General features: G+C 49.3%; 2 protein-coding genes across 2 annotated transcripts; one reads left to right on the forward strand and one right to left on the reverse strand.

Annotated features, from left to right (window-relative positions):
- Positions 1–3,031: 3,031 nt before the first annotated feature.
- LOC123171448 (uncharacterized protein YpgQ) lies at positions 3,032–4,967 on the forward strand. The gene is made up of 3 exons (XM_044588947.1): positions 3,032–3,143; positions 3,814–3,989; positions 4,587–4,967. Exons 1-3 carry the CDS (start codon positions 3,032–3,034, stop codon positions 4,671–4,673), a joined length of 375 nt encoding a protein of 124 aa, XP_044444882.1. The 3' UTR covers positions 4,674–4,967.
- Positions 4,968–5,057: 90 nt separating this feature from the next.
- On the reverse strand, positions 5,058–8,015 carry LOC123167513 (cytochrome P450 86B1). Its single transcript, XM_044585352.1, has 2 exons — positions 6,626–8,015; positions 5,058–5,762 (listed from the first exon to the last, which is right to left on the reverse strand). Exons 1-2 carry the CDS (start codon positions 7,889–7,891, stop codon positions 5,325–5,327), a joined length of 1,704 nt encoding a protein of 567 aa, XP_044441287.1. The 5' UTR covers positions 7,892–8,015; the 3' UTR covers positions 5,058–5,324.
- Positions 8,016–13,111: the final 5,096 nt, after the last annotated feature.

A 13,111-nucleotide genomic window follows, 5' to 3' on the forward strand; every position in this document is an offset into this window, starting at 1 on the left:
CATGGTGATGTGAACTAGATTATTGACTCTAGTGCAAGTGGGAGACTGTTGGAAATATGCCCTAGAGGCAATAATAAATGGTTATTATTACATTTCTTTGTTCATGATAATTGTCTATTATTCATGCTATGATTGTATTGTCCGGAAATCGTAATACATGTGTGAATACATAGACCACAACGTGTCCCTAGTAAGCCTCTAGTTGACTAGCTCGTTGATCAACTCATAGTCATGGTTTCCTGACTATGGACATTGGATGTCATTGATAACGGGATCACATCATTAGGAGAATGATGTGATGGACAAGACCCAATCCTAAGCATAGCATAAAAGATCGTGTAGTTTCGTTTGCTAGAGCTTTTCCAATGTCAAGTATCTTTTCCTTAGACCATGAGATCGTGCAACTCCCGGATACCGTAGGAGTGCTTTGGGTGTGCCAAACGTCACAACGTAACTGGGTGACTATAAAGCTGCACTACGGGTATCTCCGAAAGTGTCTGTTGGGTTGGCACGGATCGAGACTGGGATTTGTCACTCCGTGTGACGGAGAGGTATCTCTGGGCCCACTCGGTAATGCATCATCATAATGAGCTCAATGTGACTAAGGCGTTAGTCACGGGATCATGCATTGCGGTACGAGTAAAGAGACTTGCCGGTAACGAGATTGAACAAGGTATTGGGATACCGACGATCGAATCTCGGGCAAGTAACACACCGTTTGATAAAGGGAATTGCATACGGGATTGACTGAATCCTCGACATCGTGGTTCATCCGATGAGATCATCGTGGAACATGTGGGAGCCAACATGGGTATCCAGATCCCGCTGTTGGTTATTGACCGGAGAGGCGTCTCGGTCATGTCTGCATTTCTCCCGAACCCGTAGGGTCTACACACTTAAGGTTCGGTGACGCTAGGGTTGTAGAGATATATGTATGCGGAAACCCGAAAGTTGTTCGGAGTCCCGGATGAGATCCCGGACGTCACGAGAGGTTCCGGAATGGTCCGGAGGTGAAGAATTATATATAGGAAGTCCAGTTTCGGCCACCGGGAAAGTTTCGGGGGTTACCGGTATTGTACCAGGACCACCGGAAGGGTCCCGGGGGTCCACCGGGTGGGGCCACCTATCCCGGAGGGCCCCATGGGCTGAAAGTGGAAGGGAACCAGCCCCTAGTGGGCTGGGCGCCCCCCCATGGGCCTCCCCCCATGCGCCTAGGGTTGGGAACCCTAGGGTGGGGGGACTTCCCCTTGCCTTGGGGGGCAAGGCAACCCCTTTCCACCCCTTGGCCGCCGCCCCCCCAACCCTAGATGGGTTTTGGCCGGCCCCCCTTCCCAAGGGGGCCTATATAAAGGGGGGGAGGGAGGGCAGTAAGACACAGCCTTGGGCGCCTCCCTCCTCCCCTGCAACACCTCTCTCTCTCTCTCTCTCTCGCAGAAGCTTGGCGAAGCCCTGCCGGAGACCCACTACATCCACCACCACGCCGTCGTGCTGCTGGATCTCCATCAACCTCTCCTTCCCCCTTGCTGGATCAAGAAGGAGGAGACGTCGCTGCACCGTACGTGTGTTGAACGCGGAGGTGCCGTCCGTTCGGCACTCGGTCATCGGTGATTTGGATCACGGCGAGTACGACTCCGTCATCCACGTTCATTGGAACGCTTCCGCTCGCGATCTACAAGGGTATGTAGATGCACTCCTTTCCCCTCGTTGCTAGTAGACTCCATAGATGCATCTTGGTGAGCGTAGGAAAATTTTAAATTATGCTACGATTCCCAACAAATGCCACTCACATTAAGATCTTCCAATACGTTCCCATTCTCTGACCTATCTCCACGATCTGAATTTTCATCATCTGACCAATCTTCTATCCAGTCTTTCATCAGTTCTCCAAACTCCATGTCATACATCATATCAGTTAACTCATCGTCTGCCATTTCCTACAACAATTAATATGTATCATCACATGTGCAAACATTATCAATGCTGACATATACAACACCTAGCGCACGATCACGGATGTTAAATAAACTACACCAACCGGAGAGCGCCCCAACCGAGGGCGTTCAGATCGTGCACACAACCGACGCCAACGACCTCTGATCGGCCATGGATCCTCCCCCCTCTCCACACCAAGCGGCGTTAAGGTACGTCCCACGAATCCAGTACGTGATCACTTTGGATCACGAGAAGCAGCGCTACCCGTGATAACATGCGCCGCCGGATTCCTAGCCCACGACACCAGTCGTGATTATTTTGGATCGCCGGATACCTAGGTAAGCCGCCGCATCAAATAACGGAGCCGTCGTGCACACAACCGACGGCAACCGACGCTAGGTTAACCCTAGAAAGAAGAAACCCACTTTAGCCCGCGTGATCACTGTGTATATCACGACGAGCAGCACTACCAGAACAAGATCTGCGATGGCCTGGACCGCTAGAAAGGTAGGTTGCCCGCCCCGCTAGGTTAACCACTACGACGAAAACAGCGGCAGTTCGTTTGATGCTGCCGCGAGCGAGACAAACGTGGGGAAACGGGATGCGGTACCTGCGAGCGCTGGAGGTTGACGACGGTGCCGCGCGCGCTCTCGGACGAGATCGCCGGCGATAAGATCGCCGCCGCCGATATTCCTACAGAAACTCACCAGAATGATGGAGGAGCTGCGTGAATGATGGAGCTGCGTGATTGATTGAGCTGCGTGATTGATGGATCGGCCGTCGGCAGGTCCTACCTGGTCGTGGGGTCGTGTCATCCTTTTTTTTCGGGATGTCACCGTATACATACGTATGGGTCATATGGGTTATACGGGGCTTGGATATGGGCTACGGGGCTTGGATATGGGCAGCGGCGGGCCGGAGAAAAAATAGATGGCGGGGGTCAAGAATACCCCTAGGAAATTGAGTTAGGGGGGTGCACCGAAGCAAGCCTCTGTTATCTGTTATTTGAACCGAATACCCATTAGTAGTGCTTAGTGTGTTGAGATTTCTTGTAACACCATTGCACAATTTGTCTAATTCTTACAAAGTTACACCCGCAATGTTAACTGCAGGGTTCAAAAACGAGGTTTCAAATAAGCTTAATGCGGAGCCCACTCTTGAGTTTGCAATCGTGCAAGATGCAGATCGTCTGGATGCAATTGGTGCGATTGGTAAGTACTGCTCAACCATAAATGTATGTATCCATTCTGCATAATGGAATTTCTTTGATAATTCTAAAACCGTACAACTATGCGGAGCTCTGGTTATACACATTCTTTCTGCACATCCAGTCTTCCGTTTGTCTTTATTTTGGCTCTGCTGTTTTAAGTTCATTCAATGATTGTCTCAGCATTTGGTTTTGGCACATAGAGTAGAATTAATTACAAAATATACCACTGTTTGTATATCTGCAAGCAATGCACACAAATAGTATGTCTAGGTGTCTAGCTCCCTGGCACATTATTGATAAAACAAAAGCATCACTGATAGAATGCAGATGTAAGTCATGTGAATGTGGTATGCCGCTAGAATCTGAAGATGAGCTAGTACATGGAAATATCAAAATAGGACACATCCTGTGTCGTTTATTTCCATGGTTGTACCCAATCTGACCAATGTTACAAGAAATGTTCTGGATCCTACTGAGTTCACTAGAACTGAGAAATACTTACACATTCTCAATTTTTTAGCTACAAAGTTTGGCCAAAGAAAATTGAGAATGCACTTTGCTTTTTTGCTACACATCTGGTCATATTTTGTTTATTGTTTGACCGCAAAAGGATGGTCATATTTTATCTGAATATGTGGTGTGTCCCCTAATCTTCCCAATTAACATTGTAGGTGTTGCAAGATGTTTTACATATGGAGGGAGCAAGAACAGTGCATTGCATGATCCTAACGTACTTCCACGGGATAATTTGTCAAAGGAGAAGTATATGTCCAAGGAGGAGAAGCAAACATCAATTAATCATTTCCATGAGAAACTTTTTAAGTTGAAGGACATGATGAAGACCGAGGTCAGGGCTGAGCTATGAAATACTGGTCCTTTTTATTTTCTTCTGTACTTTGTCTTGTCTAAACCCAGAAAGAAAGAATTGCCGCTTTAGACCTATTGAGCTTAGTAAGATTAGTAGAGTTATGTTAAGGTCTACTTGGCTTCGGTTACACATAGCATGCAGGTGAGATCCAGCTTACTAATAATCCCATTATATACATTAATATTGTCTATGTAAAAATACATTCCGTTTATAATCTCTGTCAGTTAAATTTATTTTTAACGCACAACGAATAACCAAGGCCAGTCATTTAATGCACAAGGAATAACCAACATTGACAACATCAACTGATACTGCCTGATTCATCATGAAATTTCTTGCATATATTTTTTAATTTAGAACAATTTATTTTCAAAGAAGTTGATGGCCATAGTGTCATGGCGGGTATCATTTCGAACTTTCGATGTCGTAATGAACATAAATTTTGACATGGAGGTAGTACCAACTATAATCGCTTGTTATAAATACTATGTATGGTTCTCAGTACAAACATGACGTATATGCTGTAGCCTTCCATTATGTATTCCATACATGACACATAGTTCACTCTGCACACAGGCTGGGAAAAAGAGAGCAGAGAAAAGGCACAAGTTCATGGAGAATTTTGTGGCTGAATTCTATGAAGAGTGGAGTGGCAGGGCTTGAAGTTGACCAACCAGACCGTGGGCTGGGAGGGCAAGGCTTGAAGTTGGCCAACCAACTTTCACCAACTCACATCGATAAAAATCCATGGATTACCATCTGGTTTTACATCACTGTTCAGGTTCCCATGAAACTTTCCCCAAAACGCTAGAGCTCTGAATATAATGAATAAATGACAAGACTATTTACCAGATATTTCACAGAGTCCCTGGATGTTGCCTATGTTTTTCTTTTTCTGATTAAAACTCTGAAAGATTGCTCTTTGGTAATATAAGCAGTTCTATCTGATTGAGAGCACATTTATTTAAAAAGGTCTCATCATATCTTGCAGGTGTTTTGTACTATAGTTAGTACAAAGTTTAGTCACTTATTTTGGGACAGGGGGAGTATTCAAATAATACCATGAATATTTTCGCCAGTAACAACACCTGAAGCTATAGTCATGCTGTGCTTCACCATTACAAAGTACACATATACAGAGGTTCTACATTTGTTGGCTAAACTATATAGATGCTAACAATGCAAAACGAAACAAATCAAGGACATAGTAACAATATCATCAAAGTGTAATAAGCAGAAAGCGAAAAAAGAAAGAAGGGAGGAAAGCTTTTTTTCTTTTTCTTCACACACCATCAGCTTTTCTCTTGCAAAGTATCACTGGAGAGAGCACACCACCACTTGGGGAACACCAGACGAGGCTGATGTGGTTCGGAGCTTGGCCTTGTCGTCCCTCTTGGCCAGCGTCACCTTGAGGCCATGCTTCATGAAGAGCGTGAGCGCCAGCTTGGGCGCCACCGGGTGTCCCTGGACGACGTCGACGCGGTAGCGGCGGAGGATGGAGGCGGCGGCGAACTTCATCTGGTAGTAGGCGAAGTCCTTGCCGAGGCAGAGGCGCGGGCCGCCGTTGAAGGCGGTGAACTTGTAGGCGGACTCGCCCATGAAGCGGCCGTCCTTGAGCCACCGCTCCGGCCTGTACTCCCTGCAGTCCTCCCCCCAGATGCTCTCCATCCTCCCCATGGAGTACATGGCGTAGATCACCTTGGTGCCCTTCTTCAGCACCGTGCCGTCGGGGAACACCTCGTCCTCCACAACCTGATGGATGGACGGATCATGAGAAAATTATGTACGGGTTATCATGGTGACATGCTAACTTGTTGACTGTCACTGCTTCAGTTTTGTTATGATGTGCTCTGACCTACTCCAGTCCAGGTAGATAAGGTTAGGTGATCTGACTAAAGATGCTGTGATCTACTTTTGAGTTTTGTACAAGCAAGATAAAGAGTACCCTTGTTGGCAATCAACTTAATTTGCAGACCTAGAATTAAGTATGCTAAACCTTAGCACAGGTGCAAATGCAATTGAATCTGTCAGACACGTGTGTCTCTGTCAACCTTTTGAAGCCTTATACAACAAAAGATACCCAGAAACATCAGTAGACGACCAACCGGCAACCTACTACCTAGTAGTATAAATCTTGCGTAAATTCTTTTTACACGTTAGCTTCATGATGATGCAAGTTCAAAACTCCAGTTAGTGAGGTGCAACGAAGTAATTGGAATTCGCATGCGTCCATCGACTTGGGTAAGCGTCAACCTCAGTGCCAGTATCCACAATAACCCAGTGACTTGTCATCGTTTCTATTTGACCCGAGGTACAAAATTGTACGCATCGTGCACCATTTAGCTAGTAGTACAAAATTGTAAAACATGGTTGTTTTGTACAGGAGAAGCTACAGTGGCTTGCTTTAATTTCCTCATGCAGATGATGGGGAAGGGCCAGCCGCGCGCTCACACACTTGGGAACTTGGTGTCATGAGGTCAAGTTAGTTCCACCAAACACCAACGCCGAATGCAAGGTCGCAACATGAGACAATCGTGCCATGCATGTATAGCATCGTGTGTGTGTGCATGCATGTACGTATTATACGAGCAAGATACGAAGTACGTAGCACGTACCTCCTTGTGGTCGACGGGGACGGACGGGTAGAGCCGGAGCGCCTCGGAGAGCGCGGCGTGGAGGTACTCCATCCGCTTCACCTCCTCCGGCTGGAACACCAGCTCCTCCTCCACCTCCCCACAGCGACCCCGCGCCGCCACGATGCCCTCGACCTCCTGCAGGATCTTGGCCTCCACGCCGCGGTTCTTGCTGAGCAGCCAGAAGAACCACGCCAGCGCCACGGACGACGTGTCGCGCCCGGCCAGGATGAAGTTGACGCAGATGTCGCGGAGGAACTTGTCCGAGTAGGCGGGGGCGCCGTCGGCGCCGCGCATCTTGGTGAAGATGGTCAGCAGGTCGGCCCGACGGAGCCCGCCGGCGGCCTCCTCGTGGCCGGTTGCCGCGGCTGCGGCGAGCTCCTCCCTGCGCTTCCTGATCACGTCGTACGCGAACTCGTCGACGCCGGCCAGCGACCGCCGGAGCACGCGCTCGTGGCCCACGCCGAGGGCGCGCATCCCGCGCCACACCGCGGTGGGCGTGACGAAGCGCACGATGGTGGCCTCGGTGGCGTCCTCGAACGCGCGGGCGAACGGGATCTCCGGGAGGCCCTTCTGGAGGCACCCGGGGTCGGCGCCGAAGGCGATCATGCACACGTTGTCGAACGTGAGGCGGAGGAGCACGTCCTGCAGGTCCACGGCCGCGCCGGCCGCCTCGGTCTCGGCCAGCACGGGCAGCAGCCGCCGGTGCACGAGCTCCACCAGCGAGCTCGCCGTGAGCGCGCGGAACTCGGCGGAGTGGAACTCGAGGCTGGCCGCCTTGCGCTGCTGCCGCCACACCTCGTCGTCGGCCCCGAAGATGCCGTCGCCGAGGAGGTCGCGCACGGTGTCGCGGAAGTAGGGGCCCTTGGGGAAGTTGCCGAACTTGGTCTTGAGCAGGTGCTCCAGGTTCCGCGGGTCGGCGGTGACCACGCAGTGCAGGTTGGTGAACCACGGCCCGCAGAACGTGAACGTGCCGCCGCGCGCCTTGAGGACGCCCGTGATCCACTCGTACATGTCGCCCCGGACGCCGAGGAGGAGGGACGGGAGCATGCCGACCACCGGCCACGACGGGAGGCCCAGCGAGCGCCGCTGCCGCAGCGAGTGGATGGCCACGAAGATGGAAACGGCGACGAGCACCTCCACCGTCTGCACCTGTGGGAGCAGGCTGGCGAGGCCGCCGGCGCCGATGAACGGGGCTGTGGTGGCGTTGTGCGCGCCGGTCGAAATGAGCGCGTCCATGGCGCCCATGGCGTGCGTACGATTTGGATATGCAAATAAAGGTGGTGGCCGGTGGTGTGGTGGTGTCCTGGCGTGCGTGTATGTGTGTGTGTGTGTGCGCGCGCGCGTGCCTTGAGGAACGAGGAATGTGTGATTTTGGAGGGGTTCTTGGGGCGTTGATATAGGTGGCCTCGTGGTGTGGTGTGGTTGCTTGATGGCAACGTATGGCCGTTTGATTTGGTGAGCTAAAAAACCTGCGACAACGAACTAATCAACACTTTTGTGGCCTTCCTTGAGCGACTCTTTTGACCGGAACCCTGAGCGACTCTCAACGGTTTAATCCCTAGGTGGCTTCATGGAGACTGATCTGCTTCTTGCCCTACAAATTGCATTGGCATTTGGCGTTCATGTTTCGGCTACTTTATCTCTTGCAAGCACTTATCACAATCTTATAGAAGACTGGTTTTTCTACCATGCCCGGCCCGTGATATATCGTACATGGATTCTCTTGGTTGCTTCGAGATTTGTGCCACATTTTCTGGTTCAGTTTGTCTAATTCACATCTAGTTGTTTTTAAGGATATCACATCTAAGCTCCTACAAATATATATTACAGCAACAAGAAACAAAAAAAAACTAGAACAAAAAAATAGAGCACAAACAGAATGGACATCAGCTTAGATGTGACATAGTTATGTCACATCTAGATGTGTCCTAGACAAACCCTTTCTGGTTTTGGCAAAGTTTGCCTTGTATCACAGTATTGCATATTGCTTTATTTGCCTTTTTGTTTTCCTGTTCAAAGTGTATCACAATGCATCGCCGCATACTAGTAAATAAGGTGCACTCGTTTGCCACGGTACACAATGAGACAAAAAAATCAAAACTTTATGCAATACTCTAAAACAAGAAAAACTTTGTCAAAAACCAAAAAACATGGCATGAATCTCGAAGTAACTATGAACGTTGGATACATGTACGGTATGATGTGCATGTTAGAATGTCATTTCTAAGTTTGAGGAACAAATCTATCTATGGACAACAAAATAGATCTAAAACTCTAGATCACAACTGACTGCACTTTTGGATATTTGAGGGTAGGTAGGAGTCGAAATTTGTGATTTAGCAATCTGAAAGTTGGGTGAACTCTGGATGAAAGGATCATCCCAAATTTGGGAAAGCTCATGCCAAAATTTGGAGGGCTCTCTTATTATAACTTTTTATAACTCTCATCTCTGAGGCACATGACCTCTCCTGCCAACAAAGTAGTAAACCCATGCCTACTTTTTGAAACGTGAACTTGGATGGAAGTACACACAATTTTCTATAGGTAGACGTTCCATTTTTTTGGAAGCTATCTTCAAGTTCTTATTGAGGTCGGAAGTTCACAACATTCATTTTGGAAGTCTGTACAAGAAATTGGAAGCCACTTTCAATGGTCTATGAAGTATGTATAGTTGTTGATAAGGCAACCCTTCACTTAGCCATGCACGTGACCATGAGAACAAATCATACGATTAGTTATACCTTGGTGTTAACTCTAGCTATTAGTGGTTGTGTCCTCGTAAAATTATGGAGTTGTTAAAATGAAACTCGAAAACATGTAACTACAAGAGTGCATCCATAAAATGGAGAAAAAACTATGTACCTTCTTTAACCAGGAGATCATCTTTTACATTAAATAAAAATCTCTCTCTTCCAACTTAGTACCCATCCTATGTAACATTATTGAGACAATATCATTGTTGATGTCCTAGTTGGCTGTGTGAAGTGGGTGTTTGGGTCTGTTAAGCAGACTAGTCCAATTACAAGGAGGTATAAGTAAAGATATGATGCCAGCTACTTCAGATTGATTTAAGGGTTCAATGGTGACGCCTGCAGCTTCAGGGCACTGATCCTTCAGGGCAGTGGAGGCATCAGGCCTCAGGCAACCCTGGTGCTGGCCTAGGCCGTGATCCTCGTGTGCTTCGTTGACTTGACTGCAGCATGCACTGTAGCTACAATGTTAAAGTGTAGGAAGGTTGCCTGAGTCCCTGAGTCATGGCATGATCCTGCCGCCGCTACTGCTTAAGGGCACATGCACGAAGACTTCTCAGCTGTTATCGACAATGATAGGGGAGCGGCGACAGCGACGCATCGGCAACTCGTTTTGATGTGAGCCTTGCTACACCTACGAAAGGGTAGCTACAAAATTTATGTAAATGATGATGTGGTCTTATTTGATTGGATGGCACCGGGCACCACCCTAAAAATCAGGGGGGGGGGGGGGGAGGGGAATTAGTGGGGATTAGGAAAAAAGTTGATTTACATAAGTCTGGCATGTAACAATACGTAGGTGTTAGCATTTTTGTTTTGATGGCAGTAGTGGTCCTTCAGTTCGGTGGCTCCGGGGCCTCAGTGTAATTTTCATTATATTTGGATTGTTTGAACTTTTGGACAATAGATAGATATGGTTTTTTTTTCGGAAAAGAAAAGGAGACTTACGGTAAAGCGCATATTTTCTTTGTGTCGTTTTTGTGCCATAGAGAGAATGATAGATTGGAGTTGGAAAGCGAGCGGACGAGTCGATCGGGACTATACTGCAGGATATGTAGCCGGTGGGTGAGTCTCTCCACCTCTCGGCCGGTGCTGGCGGACGGTGGCCAAACGCAGCTACCGCGCGCTTCCTGCGGCCGCCCTCCGTCTTTCGGCCATCGTGCCACTTACGTATCCTTCCTTCTCCACGGCCAGGCTAGCCGCCCCGCCCAGTTGCTATCAGCTCTGCTCCATGGGAAATGCTGTGGAGCGGTGAGCTAGATCGTTAAACAGCGGGCTGTACCGTCCGATGAATCCTAGGTTTCAGAGTTCAGCCCGAACACGCGCGATCGTTTGTCGCTGTCAGCACACAGAGCATCCCGTTTAAGTGACGGGGCTTGTCGTTTTATAATAAAAAATGAGGGCCGCTACGAATCAGCTGGATGATTTCTTAGAGAAATCATCCGGCTGAATTTGGATTAGCGCGCTGGTGACAGTTGGATCACAGCAGCAGCGAGCGCGACAGCTTCGACACGGTCAACACGGTGCCATCGCAGCCCCGGCGGAATTCCAACGGAGCGCCGAGGGCGTCCGGCGAGCTCCATTGCAGCTCCAACAAAGCACCAATGCTCCGGCGAAGCTGCGTTGCAACTCCGGTCAACCTCCATTACAGCCCCGGCGGAGCTCCAATGCAGCGCCGAAGACTCCGGCGAAGCACCATTGCAGCCGGACGGAGCTCCAACGCAGCGCCGACGGCTCCGGCGAAGCTCCATTGCAACTCCGGCAGAGCTCCAACACAGCGCCGACGGCTCCGGCGAAGCTCCATTGCAACTCCGGTGGAGCTCCAACGCGGCGCTGACGGCTCCGGCGAAGTTCCATTGTAGCCCTGACGGAGCTCCAACGCAACACCGAGGCCTCCATCGCAACTCCGGCGGAGCTCCAACGCAGCGCCAATGGGCTCCGGCTCCACGAGTTGTGTGCAGCTTGCTGCATTGTAGATCCGCCGCCATGGCGAGATTCACGTTGCAGCGTCCCTCGTCGACGGCGAAATCGTGGGTCGCAGGCTCGCAGCGCTGCTGTGCTTGCGTCTAGAAAGAAAAGAAAAGAAGCAAGTGGAGCGATTGCAGCAGCTGGTGGCGATTGGTTGGCTCTTGCAGCTGTGGCTGCCGCCGATGACGACGGGCCGGTGGCCGATGGTGTCTTGCTGTTGCTGCGTCGGAAGGAGATGGGGATTTGAACAAGCGGATAATATTTCAGCGGTGAGTGGTGGAAGACGAGAGAAACAGGGGACACGCGGAGGGGATAAGCCGTGCGCGTTGCCGGTCCACGCGGGGACACGCGTCGCTAGGACGAGGCGACTTATGTATCGCTGTTATCATCCGACTGAAAATAAACGATTTCCATAAAAAATGCTACACCTACGTATACTTATGTTCTCACCTTATGTAAACTTCCTAACTAATCTCTCCACCCCCTGATTTCAACTAGGTGGCCCCCCCTCCTCTAATTTCGCCGAACAAAAAGATGCCACCTGGCCTATTACATTAATTACGTAAGATTGATTACGTAGATGTAGCATTGCTGTTTTATAATACTTCACTCGGGTGACGTGTATACGTGATTACGATACAGTTTATACACGACATCGTGTTTTAGTTAAACTTAGACCCATTACCCATGACATCTACTCGTAATTCCTTCTTCTTTCTAGGTGATCCGCCGCTGTCGTCAGCCCCGCGTTTTGCTTTTTCTTTTAAGAGCTACAGTTTTGTCCTTTTAAGTAAAATTATTATGGAGTGATACTGTACATCAGTACGTAGGTCCAGGCTGGAGCCAAACCAAACGAAAACGACAAAAAGGAGGCATACTCTCCGGGCATTAGGCTGTATTATTAAATATGGTACTGCTTGACTCCTGCAGTTTGCCAACTTTTAGCTCCATTTTTGATCCAGCACTCGCCATGATCCGCCATCTACGACATCGTATTTTAGTTAAACTTAGACCCATTACCCATGACATCTACTCGTAATTCCTTCTTCTTTCTAGGTGATCCGCCGCTGTCGTCAGCCCCGCGTTTTGCTTTTTCTTTTAAGAGCTACATTTTTGTCCTTTTAAGTAAAATTATTATGGAGTGATACTGTACATCAGTACGTAGGTCCCGGCTGGAGCCAAACCAAACGAAAACGACAAAAAGGAGGCATACTCTCCGGGCATTAGGCTGTATTATTAAGTATGGTATTGCTTGACTCCTGCAGTTTGCCAACTTTTAGCTCCATCTTTGATCCAGCACTCGAGTCGGTCGAGGAAAACGCTCTCGGGCCTCGCGTCACCTCCTTGGGCGACGGCGCGACACGGCCGCGGCGACCCCTAACTCTTCTCCCGCCTCCTCCTCCTTCCTTCCTTCCTGCTGCCGTCGACGAAGCCCACGCGGCTGGCGGCGGCAGGCTCGTGGTGGCAGTTTTCTCTTCTCTTTGCGGGCATGAGGGGTTTGAGAGATTCGGGTGTGAAGACGACCCCCGACAGCTGATGGCGGTGTCTGCCGACACGCAAGCCGTGTTTGGTTACCTGCATCATTTTTTTTCACTTTACATACTTGTCTTAATTGGCCCTAGCTGAGCATATGCATTCAAAAAACCAACATCTGCATGTTGATTGGTTGCATGCATCCCCTCTAGCCTGCATGTGCTAAAATGAAAGGCCTGCTATTTGGTTGCAGACTTGTTTGAGGGGGAACACA

This window comes from Triticum aestivum, chromosome 7D (assembly GCF_018294505.1).
Source record: "Triticum aestivum cultivar Chinese Spring chromosome 7D, IWGSC CS RefSeq v2.1, whole genome shotgun sequence".
Lineage (NCBI taxonomy): Eukaryota > Viridiplantae > Streptophyta > Magnoliopsida > Poales > Poaceae > Triticum > Triticum aestivum.